This window comes from Dryobates pubescens, chromosome 13, assembly GCF_014839835.1.
Source record: "Dryobates pubescens isolate bDryPub1 chromosome 13, bDryPub1.pri, whole genome shotgun sequence".
Classification (NCBI taxonomy): Eukaryota; Metazoa; Chordata; class Aves; order Piciformes; family Picidae; genus Dryobates; species Dryobates pubescens.
This window is the reverse complement of record NC_071624.1, coordinates 20,464,094-20,486,222: the sequence shown is the minus strand read 5'-3', so window position 1 is coordinate 20,486,222 and position 22,129 is coordinate 20,464,094. Positions and strand designations below refer to the sequence as shown.

The window sequence follows — 22,129 nt, the reverse complement described above, 5'->3', positions numbered from 1 at the left end:
AGCAAGAGCCTCTCAGTAAAAGAGAGAAGAACCACATCTCTGCACAGCTTTGTATTCCACACCTGCTTAAGAGCCACAAGAAGTTCAGAATTTGGGGCTGAAATCCAGTTGGGATCATCTTTATGTAAATCACAGAATGGTTTGGGTTGGAAGGGACCTTAAAGACCATTTAGTTCCACCCAACCTGCCATGGGCAGGAACATCCCTACTAGACCAGGCTGCCCAAGGCCCTGTCTGGCTTGGCTTTGAACACTGCCAGGCTTGGAGCCTCCACAGCCTGTCTGGGCAACCTCTGCCAGTGGGGCAAATCCATCTTCTTCTAGACTGAGGCCAATAACTACTGCTTTGGAATTGCCAGCAGGGTCTGGGTAACAACAGCTTGGACATGCTGTCCTTTGCAGTCCTGTGCTTCTGATCTTCACTGACTGCAAGGCATGTTTAGGCTGAGGGGAAGGTGTGCTGAAGGTGCATCTCTCACAGCTGGGCCTTGCATCTACCACAGCTGACTTTGGTGATGCTTCTGATGCAGCAGTGAGTTATCCTACATCGCTTTCTGGATCATGTTTGATGAGTTTCTTTCAGCTGCCTCCATCCCACATCCAAAGAGGTTTCCAGGCTCAGAAGCCCCTAACTCCCATCCTGGAATCCACAAGGAATTGCATCACTGATTTGAGCCACAGGAAAAGAGGCTGAGGAGTTGAGCTGGGAGAACACCAGCTCCCAAGACACAGATGCATGCAGGAGGCCTGTAACAACCGAGCTGCTGCCAGCATTTCCTTCACTCAGCAAAGCTCCTCATGTCCAGGTCTGGAGGACAACAGCAGCTCCTTGGCAGGCAGCCCCTCCATCCTTACTGCTTGGGTCAGACCCACTTCCCATCCCCACTGCCTAGCCCAGCAGCACCCTGCTGCATGTGGCCTTCAAACCCCACTGTGAGGCTGCTGCAGCGCACACCACCCCAGCTCAGGCTGCTGCTGGGATTGCACTCCTCAGTACTTGCACAACCCCCAGAGAAGTGCAGAGCAACTCAAGCACAGGCAAGGACAGACTGCAAGTGTCCCTGGTCTAACAGCCTTGACCTGAAGCCAAGCAGAAGCTAGAATGTTCCATCTGACAGGAGGAAAGCAAGCAAGCACCATTCCACCACCACAAACATTCTGCACTGGCATTTTGAAGGTGATTTTTTTCCCTTCAAACTTCACTCCACTCCACTCCCCACCAAGCTTTTTGTGCTGCCCAAGGCCTTTGTTTTCTGCCAGAAAACCACAAATGTTCAGCAGTTCTCAGCAGTCCATCTCTGAGGCACTTTGGGTACCAAGGCCTGTAGCAGCTATTGAGTTCTGAAGGCTTTTCTAGATAGGAGACAAAAAAAATCACAGCAACTTTTCTATCCCCAACAGAACTCTTCTGCAAAGCTCATTCTAAAAGCAATTGATAGCAGACTGTGAAACAGCCCAGCCATGGCTTCACTGCTGAGCAAGCTCAGAGGAAGACAACTCTTCAACATCTTTGTTGGTGCCATGGAGAGTGGCACTGAGTGCAGCCTCAGCAGGGTTGCTGATGGCACCAAGCTGTGTGGTGCAGCTGACAGCTGGAGGCAAGGATCCATCCAGAGGGACCTGGGCAGGCTGCAGAGCTGGGCCCAGGACAACCTCAGGAGGTGCAACAAGACCAAGGGCAAGGTCCTGCAGCTGGGGCAGGGCAATCCCAAGCACTGATAGAGGCTGGGCAGGGACTGGCTTGAGAGCAGCCCTGAAGGGAAGGAAAGGCCTTGGGGGTGCTGGGGGAGGAGAAGCTCCACAGGAGACAGCAGTGAGCACATGCAGCCCAGAGAGCCAAGCAGAAAATAGAATAGACTAGACCAGACTAGGGTGGAAGAGACCTTCAAGATCATCGTGTCCAACCTATCATCCAACACCACCTAATCAACTAAACCATGCAACCAAGCATCCTGTCAAGCCTCGTCCTGAACACCCCCAGCGACGGCAACCCCACCACCTCCTCAGGCAGCCCATTCCAATGGGCAATCACTCTCTCTGTGTAAAACTTCCTCCTAACCTCCAGCCTAAACCTCCCCTGGTGCAGCCTGAGACTGTGTCCTCTGGTGCTGGTTGCCTGGGAGAAGAGAACAATCCCCACCTGGCTACAACCTCCCTTCAGGTAGTTGTAGAGACCCCTGAGTCTCCTCTTCTGCAGGCTAAGCAACCCCAGCTCCCTCAGCCTCTCCTCCCAGGGCTGTGCTCCAGACCCCTCCCCAGCTTTGTTGCCCTTCTCTGGACACGCTCCAGCAACTCAACCTCCTTCCTAACCTGAGGGGCCCAGAACTGGACACAGGACTCTAGGTGTGGCCTAACCAGTGCTGAGCACAGGGCACAATGACTTCCCTGCTCCTGCTGCCCACACTGTTCCTGATGCAGGCCAGGATGCCCTTGGCCCTCTTGGCTGCTTGGGCGCACTGCAGGCTCATGTTCAGCCTACCATCAACCAGCACCCGCAGGTCCCTCTCTGCCTGGCTGCTCTCAGCCACTCTGACCCCATCCTGTAGCACTGCCTGGGGTTGCTGTGACCAATGTGCAGAACCTGGCACTTGGATGTGTTAAATCTCATGCTCTTGGACTCTGCCCATCTGTCCAGCCTGTCGAGGTCCCTCTGCAGAGTCTCTCTACCATCCAGCAGATCAACTCCTGCCCCCAGCTTGGTTTCATCTTGCAGCAAAAGAAGTGTGGCCAGCAGGGCCAGGGAGGGGATTCTGCCCCTCTGCTCCACTCTGCTGAGACCACAGCTGGAGCTCTGGGGCCAGTTCTGGAGCCTCTGTGCCAGGAAGGATCTGGAGGGGCTGGAAGGTGTCCAGGGAAGGGCCACGAGGAGGAGCAGAGGGCTGGAGCTGCTCTGCTGTGAGGACAGGCTGAGGGAGTTGGGGTTGTGCAAGCTGGAGAGGAGAAGGCTCCCAGGAGACTTAATTGTGGCCTTCCAGAATCTGCAGGGGGCTTCAAGAAAGCTGGGGAGGGACTTTTGAGGGTGTCAGGGAGGGATAGGAGTAGGGGGGATGGAGCAAAACTAGAAGTGGGGAGATTGAGATTGGATGTGAGGAAGAAGTTGTTCCCCAGGAGGGTGGTAAGAGCCTGGCACAGGTTGCCCAGGGAGGTGGTGGAAGCCTCCTGCCTGGAGGTGTTTGCAGCCAGGCTTGGAGATGGCTGTGAGCAACCTGCTGTGGTGTGAGGTGTCCCTGGCCATGGCAGGGGGGTTGGAACTGGCTGAGCCTTGAGGTCCCTTCCAACCCTGACAGTTCTGTGAACTGCAGGATCATGGTGTGTCTTGTACCAGCTGTAGAGCATCACACCAGTATGCTGCAAAGCACCAAAGCCTGGAGGTGCAGCAGTAACCTCCAGGGCTCTGTCCTGCTTGTGCTTGGCTGATGGTACCCAGAAGTGCCAGAAGCCACTGGACAAAGCACTTGCTGAGAAGTTGCAGAAGAGAACGGCCATGATGAGGCCACATTCCTGGAAACATTCAAGGCCAAGCTTGATGTGGTCCTGAGCTAGCTGATCTAGCTGATCTAGCTGGAGATGTCCTTGCCCATTGCAGGGGGATTGGACAAGATGACCTTCAAGAGCCCCTTCCAACCCCATGCGTGCTGTGCAGTGTCAGCTAGCAGGCTTGGCGGAGCCAGGCCATGGCTGGGCTCAGCGATCTCAAAGGTCTTTTCCAGATGGCACAACTCTGTGGTTCTGTCAGCAGTGGTCACCTGCCCACCACACTGCATCCTCCACAGGCTCTCCAGGGCAGAGGCCAGCAAGCTACCATTGCTCCACACAACTCAGGTGCCACTCAGATCCCCTCTTTAGATGGCAAAAGGGACACTGAGCAAGGTGAGCACCAGTTCAGTCCAGTCTGATCCAGCCCCCTGGGAAAAAAGGCTTCGCACCCACACAGATCAGCATTTGAGAGCTAAGAGCTTCCCCTTCTTACCCAGCAGCTATCCCAACCTGCACCCTGCAGCAGGTTCCCTCCAGAGGTCCAACTCTGTGCCTGGGTAATGTTTCCCCACACAGATTTTCCCATCAGAAAGAGAAGCTCTCAGATGTTTGCCAACAACCAAGCTCCACCACTCCATCCAGGGGAGACGAGAGCAGGCAGAGATGGTTTCAGTGTGTGACACTGACTAAGCACTTGCATTCTCATTTCTAAGCATCCATCACTGAATTTTTTTTCCCCCTCCCTTCTCTTTTTTATCTCCCCTTCTGCTTTCAGCTAGAATGGGAGAGTCTCACATGGCAAAGTTCCACTGGACAGAGAGAAAAAAGAAAAGGAAAAAACCCAACCAGCTCCATCAGCTTTCCCAACACCATTGTTTAGATCAGCTTTAGATGGTTTTGTACAACACTTTATGGGCTTGGAGAGGGACACGTTCCCCTGCCAGAGCATCAGCTATCCAAACAACTGAGGCATGGGAAAATCCTGCAGGAGTGTGAGCTGAGGAAGGTCTTTGGTGAGCAGAGCTGGAGCCCATGCAAGCGTGGTAGCCGTGCACAGAGATCTGCAGGCTAATAGACATGTAAGACAAGTGACATGTGGTTCTCATTGCAGCTCATGCTTCGGGAAGGGGTATCCTGGCCCACAGCCAGCTGGGATAGGTTTATCCCATTACTCTCCTATAATTTTCTGCCGTTTCAAACCCTTTGACAGTTACTGCAGTTTAACATCACACCCCCTACAGACTGAGGGCTGTTTGACAGCCCAGCAAACAAAGCCACCCCCACTCCGAGATGAAATAGGCACCAGATGTGCTAGCGCCCGCTGCCCTTCTCCCGGGACAGGCCGATGGAGCGCTGCTGCCGACGCCTTCGCCCAGCCCCTAGCCCGAATCAGCGCTGCTAAAAGCCCTCCCCCACGGCAGCTTAGCACCACAGAGCTGCTGAGGTTGGAAGAGACCTTTGAGATCAAGTCCGACCTTTGCCTAGAGCTCGCAACCCTACCACTGCTGCTAAGCCGCTGCTGCTGAACCAAGTCCCTCGGCACCACATCCAGGCAGCTTTTAAACACCTCCAGGCATGGGGACTCCACCACCTCCCTGGGCAGCCTGGGACAGTGCCTGAGAACCCTTGCTGGGAAGGAATACTTCCTAATATCCAATCTTAACCTGCCCTGGCACAGCTTGAGGCCATTTCCTCATGAGCTTAACTCATGCAAACTAGGTATTAGCAAGGGGAAGAGGGAAAGAGGGAGAGACAGGATGGACGAGCCCTGAATGTTAAATTCCCCAACTCCTCGTTTAAGGGGATTGCAGGAGGGGAAATAAATAGGGAAATAGTGAAACTGAAGAACAACTGGAGGCAGGTTAAGGCAGTCTCTGGCTTCACACAGTGCAGGTCATTCATCTGAACAGCTGTTTCACCTCGGGAGAAAGGCCCGGAGAAAGGAGAGGGGAGAGGGAGACGCCCGAGTTGTTTGCAGCAAGACCAAGAGTGATCGCCGTCAAGTTTGTAGGCAAGGGGTTTGGGCTGGCGGCAGGGAGAGTCTGGGTTTAAAGAGCTCTGGGAGAGCTGCGGCTCCGGAGCGGAGCTCTGTAACGAGTGACTTTCCTTTGTTGAGCTGAACAAGTCCTCCTGGCAGCCGAGGGCCAGAACAGTTCCCTCTGCCGGCATCACCAGGGTCGGCCTCGGGAGGGTCCGCGGCCGGGCACGGCACACGCTGCCCCATGGCCCCTTCCCCTCGCCGAGGGGCCGGGGGGCAGAGCCCGACGCTTTCATCTGCCGGAGCTCAGCTCCAGTAGCTCCCAGTCCCAGCCCAGGTAGGCAGCCCCCACGCCAGCTCGGAGAAGCCCCTCGCACCCTCCCCGCGCATTGCAGCCCCCCCACCCCCACCCCGGGCATCGCCGTGTCCGCTGTTCCCCCCGGCAGGGTCCGTCCTGCTGCCCGGGGGCCGGACCCGGCCCTTACTCACCGGCGAGTGGCGAAGCCGCTGCCCGGCGAGCCCGAGCTCTGCTCCGGGTAGTTGTGCTGCAGGGTGGACGCCGGGAACTGGTAGAGGAAGCCGGTGCCCAGCGCGCAGCCCTGCAGGCAGCAGCACCAGGACAGGAGCAGGGCGAGCTGCATGGTGGCGGCCGCGGGCTGCTCCCCCTGCCCGCTTTGGCTCTTCTTTTCACGGCACGGCAGCAGCGGGACCCCCCGCGCCTCCACCGCTCGGAGGTGCCCGCGGGAGCGCCGGGGCCAGCGAGGCGCAGCTGCGGCTCCCCCAGCAGCCCTGTCCCGGGCGAGCCGAGCGCGGCGGCCGCTGCCCGCGCAGGGTCCGCAGGCAGCGCAGGGTCCGCAGGCAGCGCAGCTCTTCGCGCCCAGGGCGCACACTCGGCCCTCGCCTCCTTTTCAAATTTGGCGAGGCTGGTCCGGCTCCGTCAAAGCGGGGGTGGGGTCTCGGCGTTAACCCTTGCCGGGCCGCGCCGCGCACCCCGCTGCCAGCCGCTTGCCCGAGGCCGGGAGCCCCCCGGGGGAAGCAGAGCCCGGGGGCCGCCTGCGCACGGAGCGAGCCCGGGGAGCCCCGGCTCGGGAGCAGGCAGCGAGCACCTGGGGACCCGAGCCCTGACCCCAGGAAAAGCGTCCCCGACACGGATCACAAAGCCCGGTGTCCCTGGACAGGCTGCAGAGCTGGGCAGAGGGACCCTCAGGAAGGTCACCAAGGGCAAGGGCAGGGTCCTGGCCCTGGGGAGGAACAACCTCCTGCAGCAGCACAGCTGAGGGGGAACCTGCTGGGAAGCAACTCCAAGGAGAAGGAGCTGGGAGTGCTGGGGGACAACAAGGTCCCCATGAGGCAGCAATGTGCCCTGGTGGCCAAGAAGGCCAATGGGGTCCTGGGGTGCATGGAGAAGAGTGTGGCCAGCAGGGCAAGGGAGGTTCTCCTCATCTTCTGCTCTGCCCTGGTCAGACCACATCTGGAGTCCTGGGTCCAGTTCTGGGCTCCTCAGTTCAAGAGATACAGAACTGCTGGGGAGAGTCCAGGGGAAGCTGTGAGGATGATGAAGGGACTGGAACATTTCTGCTGTGAAGAAAGGCTGACAGCCCTGGGGCTGTTTATTCTGGAAAGGAGAAGGCAGAGAGGGGACCTGATCAATGTCTATCAATATCTGAGGGGTGTGGGTCAGGAGGAAGGGGCCAGGCTCTGTTTGGTGGTGCCCAGGGACAGGACAGGGAACGGGGACAGGCTGGAACCCAGGAGGCTCCACCTCAACATGAGAAGAAGCTTCTCTGGTGTGAGGCTGCTGGAGGCCTGGAGCAGGCTGCCCAGAGAGGTTGTGGAGTATCCTTGTGTGGAGAGCTTCCAACCCTCCCTGGGCATTGTGCTCCTGGGCAAGCTGCTGTGGGTGCCCTGCTCTGGCAGGGGGCTTGGATGATCCCCAGAGGTCCCTTCCCACCCCACTCTACAAAAGCAAAGAGCTCTTCCCCTCATGGGCAACACAACCCTTGCAAGATGCAGCAACTGGAAAACCATCCCTGGGAGATCCTGGGAAAGGGGCTGGGTTCGTGCCCCACAGGTGGGAGATCACCTACCCCTCCCCCCACAGTGCCCACCTCCAGAGCCTGCACACAGAGATAAACAGCCCCTGGCTGGAGCCTGGAAGCAGACAAGTTTAGACTGCAAGAGAGGCACCAGGTTTTCAAACAGCTGCTCTCATTAATCACTGGAGCAAGCCACAGGGGGAGGCAGAGGTGCAGCTCAGCTTGGCCCCCCTGAGGCTGCCCCACAGCTGCCCACAGGGTGTCCCAGGTCTTCAGCTGGAGCAGGCAGTGGATCAGCACTCTCTGGGATCAAAGGGAGCTCCAAAGGCTTGCCCCAGTAACAAGGGGCCACCAAGCATGCTTAGAAACAGCCACATTTACAGAGCCCTCAGGGCCTGGAACTGGGACAGGACCTTCTGCCCCCAGCCCTGGCTCAGGACAGCCTGAGCACCCTTCCCTCAGTCTCTCCTCACCCTCAGCAAGAAGATCATCTTCTTTTCCCTTCTCCCAGCCCCAGGAAAACACAGAGCTCCAAAAAGCTCCCCCTAGGATGTTCAGCCACTCAGCCATTTTGCTCAGTCAGTCCTCAGGAGTCTCACTCCCTGGTGTCCCCTCTCAGCAGGGCTACAGACTGCCCCAAATTCCTCCTTCTCCTGGGAAAGCAGCGAGAAGGGGCAGCACACCCACACCACCGGGCAGCTCTGCGAGCCTGCCCTGACCTTGACTGTGGTGACCACCCTCAGCCTGTGCACAGCCACACGGGGCACAGCTGGACAGACTCACAGACGGTTAGGGGCTGGAAGGGACCTCCAGAGTTCACCCAGTCCAACCCCCTGCCAGAGCAGGGTCACCCAGGGCAGGTCACACAGAACACATCCAGGTGGGTTCTGAATGTCTCCAGAGCAGGAGACTCCACAGCCTCTCTGGGCAGCCTGCTCCAGGCTCTGGCATCCTTCTGTTCCCCTGGCACCTCCTGTGCTCCAGCTTGCCCCCAGTGCCCCTTGCCCTGTCCTTGCACATCCCTGAGCAGAGCCTGGCTCCAGCCCTGCACATCTCTATCCCCAGCAATGAGGGCAGCCCTCAGGCTGCTCTGCTCCAAGCCCCAGCTCCCTCAGCCTGTCCTCTCAGGGAGATGTTCCACTGCCTGCAGCATCTTGATGGCTCTGTGCCAGCAAGCAGAGCCCTACCCCTGGCTGTTTGTGGCAGCTCCAGGCTGTGTGCTGAGGGCCTGGTTCAGCTCTTTGTGCCAAACATCAAATTCCCTCTCCTGGCAGGCTGGGGTAGATCATTTATCAGCATTTAATAGCACCAGTGGCTCTCTGAGTCCTTCTCCTGGCTTGGGTTAGCACCTTCAGAAGCTCTTTGTAGTCTTCAATCTTAACTGTCCCAGGAGCATTTTATTTTGGGTTGCATGCTGCATTTTCTGCTTCAGCTTTCAGTGGCTTTGCAAGACCCTGGGAGCCACTAAACCCAGGTAGACAAGACACAGTCCTGGCAAATTATCAGAGACATCTGCAGGAAGCTGAAGTTCTTCCTATTTCATGAACTGAGAAACTGCAGAGCAGAGGTCAAATGGTTTGGCTCCAGACTCCAAAGAGGTAAAAGCAGAGCCAGAGCTCAGGGCTCCAGGTTCCCATTGCTTCTGCCCTGTCCCCAGTGCACTCTTGCTCCTGCTCTCCATGGCTGATGCAAAATGAAACTGAGGATCTGACCTCCAGGCTGGTTTTGGCAGGGGAGAAGAAAGGGTGCTGCTGCCTGCTGTCAGGGCAGAGTTAAGGATGAGATTTCATTTCACTCCTTTGCACTGCATGTGCAGAGCACAAACACAGCAGCAGTAATGAATGAGCTTTTTTCCTCCCCATGGTGCTTTCCAGGGCAACATATTTGAGCCCTTTCTCCAAGAGATGCTGATGGATTGGAAGCAGAGTGGTGGAGGTGACACAGACAGCCAACACAAACATCACCCATCCCATTTATCAGCTTGGAGAAGAGAACCCTGGAAGTCTGACCAGACCCATTCTTACAAACCAGACATCATTCATTTCAAGACATAAAGCTACACTTCTCAAGTGGCCAGCAGGACTGGAGAGGAGATTGTCCCTCTGGACTCAGCACCAACGAGGTCACAGCTTGAGCACTGGGTTCAGTTCTGGGCCCTCACTCCAAGAAGGACATTGAGGAGCTGGAGCAGGTCCAGAGAAGAGCAGTCAGGGCTAAATCAATTAACTGGATGGATTTCCCCAGGTCACTTCAGGATGGCAGAGGCAGGCTGCACACAGGGAGAAAGAGGCACGAGGCAAGGGCCAGGTTTTCAATTTCCCAACCCTCTTGAATTTGCCATCATGAAAAAGCAGTTCCTGGAGTGCCTTCCACCCACACACTGCTCACCTTCCATGCAAGTGGCAGCCTCCCAGTGCCATGGCAGAGGAGCAATCCATCAGCCACGGGTTCCACACAGGCTGGAGTGGTTCTCAGCTTCCTGGCCCACTGAGCATTCCTGAGCTAGGACTTCAGCAAGCTCCAGAACTGCATTGCTATCCCAACTGTCCAGCACCACTTACAGCTTCATCAGAGCCTGTGGTCAGCTGGAGAAGTCAGAATAGAAGAACAGAATAGGGTAGGGTAGGGTAGGGTAGGGTAGGGTAGGGTAGGGTAGGGTAGGGTAGGGTAGAGTAGAGTAGAATAGAATAGAATAGAATAGAATAGAATAGAATAGAATAGAATAGAATAGAATAGAATAGAATAGAATAGAATAGACCAGGTTGGAAGAGACCTTCAAGATCATCGTGTCCAACCTATTATCCAACACCACCTAATCAACTAACCCATGGCACCAAGCACCCCATCAAGTCTCCTCCTGAACACCTCCAGGGATGGGGACTCCACCACCTCCCTGGGCAGCACATCCCAAGGGCCAATCTCTCTCTGTGTGTAGAATTGCTTCCAAACATGCAGTCTGAACCTCCCCTGGCACAGCTTGAGACTGTGTCCTCTTGTTCTGCTGCTGGGTGCCTGGCAGAAGAGACCAACCCCCACCTGGCTACAGCCTCCCTTCAGGGAGTTGGAGAGAGCAAGAAGTTCACCCCTGAGCCTCCTCTTCTCCAGGCTAAGCAACCCCAGCTCCCTCAGCCTCTCCTCCCAGGGCTGTGCTCCAGACCCCTCCCCAGCTTTGTTGCCCTTCTCTGGACACCTTCCAGCATCTCAACATCTTTCCTGACCTGAGGAGCCCAGAACTGGACACAGGACTCAAGGTGTGGCCTGAGCAGTGCTGAGCACAGGGCACAATGACCTCCCTGCTCCTGCTGGCCACACTGTTCCTGATGCAGGCCAGGATGCCCTTGGCCTTCTTGGCTGCCTGGGCACACTGCAGGCTCATGTTCAGCCTACCAGTACCCCCAGGTCCCTCTGCCTGGCAGCTCTCAGCCACACTGACCCCAGCCTGTAGCACTGCCTGGGGTTGCTGTGGCAAATGTGCAGCACCTGGCACTTGGATGTGTTCAATCTCCTGCCCTTGGCCTCTGCCCACCTGTCCAGCCTGGCAAGGTCCCTCTGCAGAGCTCTCCTACCCTCTAACAGATCAACTCCTGCCCCCAGCTTGCTGTCAGCTGCACATTTACTGATGATGGACTCAATGCCCTCCTCCAGATCATCAGTGAAGATATTGAACAGGCTGGGGCCCAGCACTGATCCCTGGGGCACACCACTGGTGCCTGGCTGCCAGCTGGCTGTGGCACCATTCACCACCACGCTCTGGGCTCAGCCTCCAGCCAGCTCCTGACCCAGCTCAGAGTGCTGCTGTCCAAGCCAGGGGCTGACAGCTTGACCAGGAGTTTGCTGTGGGGGATGGTGTCAAAGGCCTTGCTGCAGTCCAGGCAGACCACATCCACAGCCTGCCCCACAGCCACCAGGCAGTCACCTGGGCATAGAAGGAGATCAGGTTGGTCAGGCAGGACCTGCCCTTCCTAAACCCATGCTGGGTGGGCCTGAGCCCTTGGCCATCCTCTAAGTGCTGTGTGACTGCACTCAAGATGACTGTTCCATAACCTTGCCTGGCACTGAGGTCAGGCTGACAGGCCTGGAGTTTCCAGGTTCCTCCATCCAGCCCTGCTTGTGGATGGGCACCACCTTGGCCAGCTTCCATTCTGGGACCTCTGACAATGTTGTTAGAACCACAGAATCACAGGTAGGGGTTGGACAGGACCTCCACAGATCATGGAGTTCAACCCTGCTGCTGGAACAGGGTCATCCAGGGCAGGGCACACAGGAACACAGCCAGGAGGATCTTGAAAGTCTCCAGAGGAGACTCCTCAGCCTCTCTGGGCAGCCTGCTCCAGGCCTCCAGCTCCCTCACTCCAAAGAAGTTTCTCCTCATGTTGAGGTGGAGCCTCCTGGGTTCCAGCCTGTCCCTGGGCACCACCAAACAGAGCCTGGACCCTTCCTCCTGACTCCCACCCCTCAGATATTGATAGACATTGATCAGGTCTCCTCTCAGCCTTCTCCTCTCCAGACTAAACAGCCCCAGGGCTCTCAGTCTTTCCTCACAGGAGAGATGCTCAAGTCCCTTCATCATCCTCATAGTGTCCACTGGACTCTCTCCAGCAGATCCCTGTCTCACTGGAGCTGGGGAGCCCCAAACTGGACACAGTATTCTAGGGGTGGTCTCACCAGGGCAGAGCAGAGAGGAAGAACCTCCCTAGCCCTGCTGGCCACACTTTTCTTCATGCTCCCCAGGACACCATTTGCCATCTTGGCCACAAGGGCACATTGCTGTCCCATGCAGAACTTGCTTTCCACCAGGACTCCAAGGTCTTCCTCCATGGAGCTGCTTTCCTGCAGGAAGCTCCTGGTCTGCATGGGTCCTCCCCAGATGATGGTTATGGTAACACAGCTGTTACAGAGGAGTCCAACCAAACCAAAGGCTGAATGCTTGAAGAGACTGGGATGGATTTGCTTTGAAGCTAGGAGATAACCTGAATTTCCTGGGTTTGACCTGGGTTATATCAATCACAGCTGAACTCTAAATGGCCCAGAACTGACACAACTTCACTGAGCAGTTCCACACATGCAGGCTCGTGGAGCTGGGGTTGTTCAGCCTGGAGAAGAGAGGGCTCCAGGGAGATCTTAGAGCAGCCTTCAAGTACCAGGAGGGATCCTACAAGAAGGGTGGAGAGAGACTGTTGGCAAAGGCCTGCAGGGACAGTGTGTTGGTTTGAGCTCTACCTGGAGTTTAAAAGCCCAAATGGTAACTACTGGGGAAGGTAAATGGTTTACCTTCCCCAGTAAAGGTAAAACAAATCAGGTAGGGGAAGGGAGAGGTAAATTCACAAAAGCAAATGGTCTGGAATCCAGTTGGAAGCAGAAGAGGCAAATTTTTAACAAAACATCTATAGCAGTACCAGGGAAGGGTTCACAAAGGTGAGGGATAAGGGAACTTAGAGAAAGCCAAGCCTGGATGGCCTTGTGTTCCCTGGATGTGAATGGATTCAGTCCTTCAGCAGCCTGGATGCAGCATGGAGAGCAGCCCCCAGCACGTGGTCAGTGCAGAAGCAGCAGCCCCAGAGGAGCTCTCTGGAGCAGGGAGGCAGGGAGAGAGCAGTGGAAGCTGTGTGCCCTTGCTATAGGCTTGCTGGACAGGAAGGGGGAGTGGAACAGACCAACTCTGACCCAGAGGGGGAAAACCAAGCCTCTCTGCCCACCTGGATCAAGTTTCTTTTGTCCACCTGGGGGCTGGGTTCCTTTTTCAACCCCCATCAAGGACGGTGTAACCCAGCACAGACAAGACCAGGGGCAATGGCTTCAAACTAGAGCAGAGCAGATTGAGATTGGATGTGAGGAACACGTTCTGCATCAGGAGGCTGCTGGAACACTGCCACAGGCTGCCCAGGGAGGTGTTTGGGGCCCCATCCCTGGAGATACTCAAGGTGAGGCTGGACAGGGCTCTGGGCAACCTGATCCAGTGGAGGATGTGGTGCTGAGTGCAGGGGGTTGGACTGGATGACTTTGGAGGTCCCTTCCAACCCAGACCATGTATGACAGTGATGTTGATGAAGCACAAGAAAGGATCCAGAAGTCATGACCTTGGATGAGAAGTTTGCCTGAGTGAGATCTTGTGTGGTTGTTCTACAGTGATGTACTGCATAAAATAACTCAGGTTGAGACATTCAGCAGAGGGCAGATGTGGTGACTCAGGAGAGCAGTGGGACAATGAGCATGGCTGGTGGAGTCACACAGGCTCTGGGAGAGCTTCACATCACCTCTGATGTCAGGCAAACCTTCTCCCAGCGGGATGTGCACTGGAGGACACAGGCAGCCTGCGGACACTCCTCTGTGCCATCCAACTCACCAAGAAAGCAATAAAGGTTGCCCAGGGAGGCTGTGGCTGCCCCCTCCCTGTTCACAGACTGGTTGAATGGGGCCTTGAGCACCCTGGGCTGGTGGGAGGTGTCCCTGCCCATGGCAGGGTGCTGGAACTGGATGAGCTTTAAGGTTCCTTCCAACCCAGCCCATCCTGTGACTCTCTGACAGCAGCAGCTCACCCAGCAGTGACACAGCCAAGGCATGAAGAGGCCTCAGCCTGCAGTCCAACCTGCCAGAGCAGAGCAGATGTCACACCCAGCTCAGCTGTTTGTGCTGCACTTGAAGCTCTTCATGGCTCACTGTCCTCTCTAGGGATGTAGAAAACTCTTCCTGCTCTCTTTGAACAGAATCTGAGTTCCTCAAAATGTTTTAACTCCTCTGCTTGCCTTCCAGGAGCAAGCAGTGTCAGCCTCTTCTGACTTCCCCTGCAGGTCATGAGCCATAGTTCTGACCCTCTTTGGTATCCTCCTCTGGACTGGCAGCTGGTCCCATCTGTGGTACCCTCCATACCCGGCCCTCTGCTGAGGAGCTGCCCTTCTGACACCTGCCCAGCACTGCTCATCCATGGCTAGTTTGGAATCCATAGAGTCACAGCATGGGTTGGGCTGGAAGGGACCTTCAACATCAGCCAGTTCCAGCCTGCTGCCATGGGCAGGGACACCTCCCACCAGCACAGCTTGCTCAAGGCCTCATCCAGCCTGGCCCTGAACACCTCCAAGGAGGGGACATCCACAGCCTCCCTGGGCAGCCTGTGCCAGGCTCTCCCCAGCCTCCTACTGAAGAACTTCCTCCTCTGCAGCGCCTCTGCAGCAGCTCAACCCTCCCTGCCTGCTCAGTGACAGCTGCAAAGTGCCTGAGGGTGCCTGGCTCCCAGTCTGCTACCAAACCCTGCTGCGACCTCCTGCCTGCTCTGTTCTGCCACCCTCACAACTTAGACTCATGGAATCATTGAGGTTGGAAAAGACCTCCAGGATCACTGAGTCCAACCATTAACCCTACTCTACCAAGCCCAGCACCAAGCCATAGCCACTGCATCTGCACAGCTCTTAAACCCCTCTGGGGATGGGGACTCCACCACCTCCCTGGGCAGCCTGGGCCAGAGCCTCACAACCCTTTTCCTGCTGCCCAGCCTAAGCCTCCCCTGCTGCAGCTGGAGGCCATTCCCAGGGAGGGGACATCCACAGCCTCCCTGGGCAGCCTGTTCCAGGGTCTCCCCACCCTCACTGCAAAGAATGTCTTGCTGTTTTCCAATCCCACCCTGCTCCTCCAGCCTTAGTCCATTCCCTCTCATTCTATCACACCAAGCCCTTGTACAAAGTCCCTTCCCAGCTTTCTTGTAGGCCTCCTTCAGGTACTGCAGAGCTGCTGGTCCAACCTTCACCCAGCCCTGTGTGCTAGTGAGCAGCACTCCTGCCAAGGCACAGTGCCCTGCAGTTGTCTTTAATGAGTTTCATCTTTCTCCACTCAGATCACATCACCAATTTGTCAGGATCACTTGAAAGTTTAATCCTGCCTTCCAGGATTCCTGCAGCCCCTTCCAGCTTTGCCTCAGCTCCAGATTTAATAAGCCTGTTGGCTCTCCCATCACTGAGGGCACCAAGGGAGACACTGGAAGGTCTGTCTCCAGGGCTGGCTGTCTCCTTGAACCGTGTTCTTGTTCATTAGCTGTTCTCCAGAGGTTGTTCAATCACTGGGGGTTGCTGATCACTTGATGCTCTACAGGACATAAACACTGAGCTTACAACCACCCCCCAGACCACAGGCAGGCTTGGACTTTCACCACAGAACAAAGCACTTTGTGACATCCAGTGGAAGGAGCTACCAGAAACCAGGCTGTGAGGTTCAGTGGAGTCACTGACTACAGGCTGTCCACTTCTGCTGGTATCTAAATGCCAGATGTTCAGCCTGGAGAAGAGAAGGCTCCAGGGACACCTTAGAGCATCCTTCCTGTGTCTGAAGGAGGCTACAAGAAGGATGGAGAGAGACTGTTTACAGAGGCCTACAGGGACAGGACCAGAGGCAATGGTTTGAAATGAGAGCAGAGCAGATTCAGGTTCTGCACCATGAGGGTGGTGGAGCACTGGAACAGGTTGCCCAGGGAGGTGGTTGAGGCTCCATACTTGGAGATATTCAAGGTGAGGCTCAACAGGGCTCTGGGCAACCTGATTCCGTGGAGGATGTCCCTGCTGAGTGCAGGGGGTTGGACTGGATGAGCTTTGGAGGTCCCTTCCAACCCAGACCATTCTATGACTGTGATTCTCTGAGTGCTTACCTGATGTGAAAATCCATCCTGAGCCATGGTTCTCATGAAATGCAGACAAGCAAAGGCTTTCATGACCAGAGAACATCCCAGCTTTGGCCTCCAGCCCTCCTACTTTTCTGTTTCCCCATGGACCCTGGCTGCCTGCCTTGAGCAACCCAACATGAATGGAGTCTGGATTCCCTTTCTGTGTTGCACAAGTCACAGAACCACGGAATGGTGAGGTTGGAAGGGGCCTCTGGAGCTCACCCAGCCCAACCTCCTGCTCCAGCAGGGCACCCACAGCAAAATGCCCAGGGGGGGTTGGAAGCTCCCCACACAAGGACACTCCACAACCTCTCTGGGCAGCCTGCTCCAGGCCTCCAGCACCCTCACACCAAACAACTTTCTCCTCATCTTCAGATGGAACCTGCTGGCTTCCAGTCTGTGTCACATGAAAGGGAGTGGGCTCACCCCACCTCCTGACAAACACACAAGGCAGGGATCACACAAAGCAGGTAAGAAAGGATTTATGGCAACCAAAGCAGCATCCTCTTCCCAGCTGCTGCACAGCCCTGTGGAGCCAAGGTGCAGAGCTGGGGAGATGCCAGAGGAGGACTGGAGTCCCCTTTGTCCACACAGCAGATGAAAATGTTCCATCCATATTTTTCCAGCTTTTATGGATTTCCCACCTCCACCCCCAAATCTCCTGGGAGCTTCCCCTGTGGGCTGTGACAATGAGACCTAACCACAATAGTCTGCTTTTCTTAGCTGGCTTTCAGAGGCCCCCTGCAAGTTGGCTGTGGTCCTTCACAAGTTTTTGGGCTCCAAGCTGAAAACTGCTGCACTGTAGGCTTTGTACAGGGACCATCACCTCCTCAGCATGCTTCTGCCCAGCTCAGATCTGAAATGACCTCCAGCATTCTCACCTTAGCTGTCTGTAGATAAGGTGGATGAATAGAAGCTATGCTTTCTCCCTCTTCTCTGCTCCACCTCATTCCTCAGACCCCTTACTGACCATCCATCTGCCTCCATGCTGCCAGTCAGTGCCCTCTGGATCATCTCCAAGAAAGATATTGAGATGCTGGAGCAGATCCAGCAGAAGGGCAATGAAGCTGGTGAGGGGTCTGGAGAACAGGTATGGAGAGGAGCAGCTGAGGGAAGGGGGTTGTTCAGTCTGGAGAAAAGGAGGCTGAGGGAGACCTTGTTGAAAGGAGGTGAGAGCCAGGTCTCTTCTCACATGCAAGTGACAGGAGAGGAGGAAAGGGCCTCAAGCTGCACCAGAGGAGGTTTAGGTTGGACATTAGAAGAAACTTTGTCACTGGTAGGGCTCTCAAAGCCTGGCCCAGGCTGCCCAGGGAGGTGGCTGAATCCCCATCCCTGGAGGGGTTTCAAAGCTGCAGAGCTGTGGTGCTGAGGAACGTGGTTTAGCAGCAGCCCTGGTAGTTAGGGCATGGTTGGAGTGGATGAACTTAAAGGGCTTTTCCAACCAAAACAATTCCATGATGCTATGCTTTTTGCTGTGTTGGACCTTACCACACAGCTGCAGGGCTCTCCATTTCCTGCTTGCCCCAGCATGGCTTTCCCTCTCTCTGTGCTGCTGGTAAAAGGTAGCCACAATCCACCTGCCAGAGCCTTACCCTCACCTCCTGCTCCAAAGCACTCTGCAGCTGCACTCACAGGACCCCACCAACAGTCAGTCTGAATTCAAGCATTCACATGAGCCTCTCCCTTCTCTGCCTTCATTCTCTTCCCAAGCCCCTACTCTTCAAACTGCCTCCTTGCTTTCCCAGCCCCTGCCTGCATCAATGTGAGGAATCCTCTTGACTGGCTGACAATCAGCCAGGGCAGGTAACACCAAAGCTCCTCACTCTTGCTTTGCAACCCAGAGCTGGAAGGCAGGGCACAGTGTTTCTCTCCTTTTCTCTGCCTAAATCATCTCCTTAGGTGGAGCAAGCAGCACTGCAAGGAGCACTGGGAGCAGGAGATCCTCAGTGGTTGAGGTAACAACAGGAACACCTCTGTGACAGATGCTCTGCTCTTCCCCCAGTGCAGCTCAGCATCCTGCTGACTTGCTGGGCTCTTGCCCCCAGCTGTGGGCTAGGCTGAGAGTTCTGGGGGGGATTTCAAGAGAATCTTCCCCAGCTTTATCAGTTTACGCTAGAGGAAGCAAAGCTGAAAAATGCTGTTGTTGTTCAGAAAACAACTGAACCTTTCAAACTCTTAATGATAAAGGCACCTGACAGTGACTATAAAAATGCTGCAGCACCTAATGGACAGCTGAAGAATGAACAAAAAAATGCTATCAAAAGCTCAAGATCAAATTAGATTTTTACTGACCAAAAACTACATACAAGTGGAACTAGACAAAACCAAAAATGTAACCAGCAATATCTGGATGCACTCTCATCCTCATGTACTGTGCTCTTAGGGAGCAAAATGTGTGCTGTGCTGTCACCTGCTATAATAGACACGGTTTTTTGAACTAAATTTGGTGGTCAGAACCTGGCTGTATAACATAGCAGAGGCCAGTGTCATCCTTAGAACTTCCTTAGGTAGAAAACTTCTTAGTTCTTTAATGAGTGTATTTAGGTGGGGCAGTTCTCTTAGAGTTAATTACTACTGATAGCACCTTTTAAAAGGAAAAACCATTTTTATTTTTGCACTTTGGACTAAAGTGAAACTGAACTGATTGGTTTTACTTATATTTCAGTATAAGCTACTGAAGTTTGTATTCTTCCCACAATAACTTTTAGGCTACAGATGCTGCAGGGAAGCTCATGTTTGAGCTCTTGACTAACTTGAAAATCTTCAATAGTGGTATCTTCAGGATTTAACTTTTATCACAAGATCTGCAGTGTAATGTTCTACCTTGTATTCACATGGTGGTAGGCGCATGTGTGAGAAGACAGAAATGAGGTAGTCTGGTGCATACTGCATATGAAGTGCCTCAAAGTAAGCTCTGAAGAAATTTTTATTACTGATGGAGTGGTTTGTGCCTCTCTTGTGCTGCTACAGGTGTCTTACAGATAAGGTGATGTCAAACTACCTACTCATTAGGATAGAGTTCCACTTTTAGCCTTGTCATACAGAAAAACCTCAGCTTTTGTGTACAGGAATAGTGTCTTACAGGAACACCGTTGATTTTTGTTCTATGTAGCTGCCTCTGTCCTGAACCAGCCACTAACTAACTGCATGTGGCCAAGTTTCAAAGATGTTGAAAATCCATATTTGAAAACTGAGGTTCTCTGCCCTCCCCTCCCAGTCCTATTTCCATACAAATCTTGCTGTTTATGTACTTCAGGCATAAAATGTCTCTGGTCATTCTAAGGGGAACAATCACCCAGCAAAGCCCAGCACTGTTCAGTGAGCCTGTCTTGTTCCTTAGCTGGCTCTCTACCTAATCTCCTCTCTTGAATCTCACAGATGCCCCCATGGAAGCAATAAAAAGGCAGCTAAGGTGCTAATATGGAAGAATCAGGGTAGGCATTAAAGGCTAAAGTGGCTCCAAGTATTTCTTGGCTCTGCACCTCCACCCTAATGCTAGCTGAGGTGTTCACAGCCCACTCTGTTCCAGTCACCAATAGCTACCACACCTAAAGGGTTAGTATCCAGAATCCAACCCTCTTCCAGGACCTCTGGGTGGTTTTGTCAGACAAGTCTAGTCTGAGCACCTTCCTGATCTGGTTGCATGCAGATTTGCCTCCCCTCCTCACTTCCATCTCTGAATGACCCAAGCTGGGACTACTCAGTCATGCTGTGCAGGATCCAGCTGCTGGCTGAGAGCACAGAACACAGACCTCCCTGCCACAGACTCACAGAGTGCTTTGGCTTGGAAGAGACCCTGAAGATATTCAGTCCAACCATCACCCCAGCACTGCCAGGCCACCACCATGGCCCTCAGCACCACATCTCCACAGCTTTGAAACTCCTCCAGGGCTGGGGACTCCACCACTGCCCTGGGCAGCCTGGGCCAGGCCTTGACAACTCTTTTGGGGAAAAAGTTGTTCCTCATGGCCAACCTAAACCTCCCCTTCACCACCTTCTTCACCTCTCTCTGTTTTCTGTTCTGCCTGAGGGAGGTCTCTCTCTAGCTGCAAAACCAATCCCCAAACAAAGCCCTGGGGTTATACTGGCTGGGAACCTTCAGGCAGGCAGGATTCATGGGCTGCCAGTCTACACCCAGAAGGAGTCTGGTTGAACTCCCTGAGCTTCCAGAGCCATCAGGCAACCTCTCAGTGCCTCCCTTTCTGGCACAGGGGTTAGTGCTTTGTTATGAGGGGTGGCTCTTGTAAGGATGATGGAATGAGAATGGTACTGAGAGTAAAACTAAAAGAAGCAAGGTGAGATCTAAGAGAGAGAGAGAGCAATTGTTGGGTTTTTTCTGGCAGAAAGAAATGATAAAGTCTGCAAGGGGCTGTGAAATCTCTCAGCTGATTCTCCCCCCCAAAAAAATAATAAAAAATCAAAGCTTTTGAGCAGAGTAAGAAGGTTGTTGGTCTGGGGTGGAAGAGCAGGACACAACTGTCTGTGCCTGGAAAGCAGTGGCTCACAGAGAAGCTTTTTGGGGCTCAATCCACATCCTCACAGTCTCACAGTCCCACAGTATCACCAAGGTTGGAAAAGATCTCGAGGATCATCGAGTCCAACCTCTCACCACAGACCTCATGGCTAGACCATGGCACCAAGTGCCACATCCAATCCCCTCTTGAACACCTCCAGGGACGGTGACTCCACCACCTCCCTGGGCAGCACATCCCAATGACAAACGACTCGCTCGGTGAAGAACTTTCTCCTCACCTCCAGCCTAAACCTCCCCTGGCACAGCTTGAGACTGTGTCCTCTTGTTCTGGCGCTGCTTGCCTGGGAGAAGAGACCAACCCCCACCTGGCTACAACCTCCCTTCAGGGAGTTGGAGAGAGCAATGAGGTCTCCCCTGAGCCTCCTCTTCTCCAGGCTAAGCAACCCCAGCTCCCTCAGCCTCTCCTCCCCGGGCTGTGCTCCAGACCCCTCCCCAGCTTTGTTGCCCTTCTCTGGACACCTTCAAGTCTCTCAATGTCCTTCTTGAACTGAGGAGCCCAGAACTGGACACAGGACTCAAGGTGTGGCCTAACCAGTGCTGAGCACAGGGCACAATGACCTCCCTGCTCCTGCTGGCCACACTGTTCCTGATGCAGGCCAGGATGCCATTGGCCTTCTTGGCTCCCTGGGCACACTGCTGGCTCATGTTTAGGCAGCTGTCAATCAGCACCCCCAGGTCCCTCTCTGTTTGGCAGCTCTCAGCCCCTCTGACTCCAGCCTGTAGCTCTGCCTGGGGTTGCTGTGGCCAAAGTGCAGCCCCTGGCACTTGGACTTGTTGAATGCCATCCTGTTGGCCTCTGCCCATCTGTCCAGTCGGTCATTGACCACTTCAGTCTCAGGTGGCAGAGCCTGGTGCAGTGCCCCAGCTGCAGGAGGCTGCAGAGGTTTGCAGGGAAAGCAGCAGCCCAGCTGGCTGCCTTGCAGCAAGCACAGGAGATTTGTCCCAGATTTTCTGTACATGATCTCTAGGTAATACTTTTCTTCTCGAGGTTTTTTTCCCTTTTCAGATGCTTCAAGCAGATGAGAGAATTATTTCCCATGTTCTGAGCCTTCCCTGGCCTGACTGACAACAGATTTAGAGTGTGGAGCTGGAGGACAGGCAGGGAGGGAGCCTGGCTAGCTGAGAGAGGAGCTGAAGTGGGCTTTGGAAAAGGCTGTGCTGCAGTGGCACTGGGGAGGCCACACCTCACCAGGGATCAGGTTTGAGCTGCTCACTCCAAGAAGGATGCTGAGGGCTGGAGCAAGGACAGGGAAGGGCTACAAAGCTGGGGAAGGGTCTGGAGAACAGGGCTGGGGAGGAGCAGCTGAGGGAGCTGGGGGTGTTCAGCCTGGAGAAGAGGAGGCTGAGGGAGACCTCATTGCTCTCTGCAGCTCCCTGAGAGGAGGCTGGAGCCAGGTGGGGGTTGGTCTGTTTAACCAAGTAACAAGGGATAGAACACGAGGAACTGGCCTGGAATTGTGC

At 54.8% G+C, this 22,129-nt stretch overlaps 1 protein-coding gene across 1 annotated transcript in view; it reads right to left on the bottom strand.

The window, feature by feature from the left end:
- The window catches only part of COL26A1 (collagen type XXVI alpha 1 chain), a 203,155-nt gene extending 197,060 nt beyond the window's left edge, over positions 1-6,095 (bottom strand). The window contains exon 1 of the mRNA XM_054167110.1: positions 5,944-6,095. Coding sequence (XP_054023085.1) covers positions 5,944-6,095 — 152 coding nt within the window. The remainder of the gene's footprint in view (positions 1-5,943) is intronic.
- Between the last annotated feature and the right edge of the window lie 16,034 nt (positions 6,096-22,129).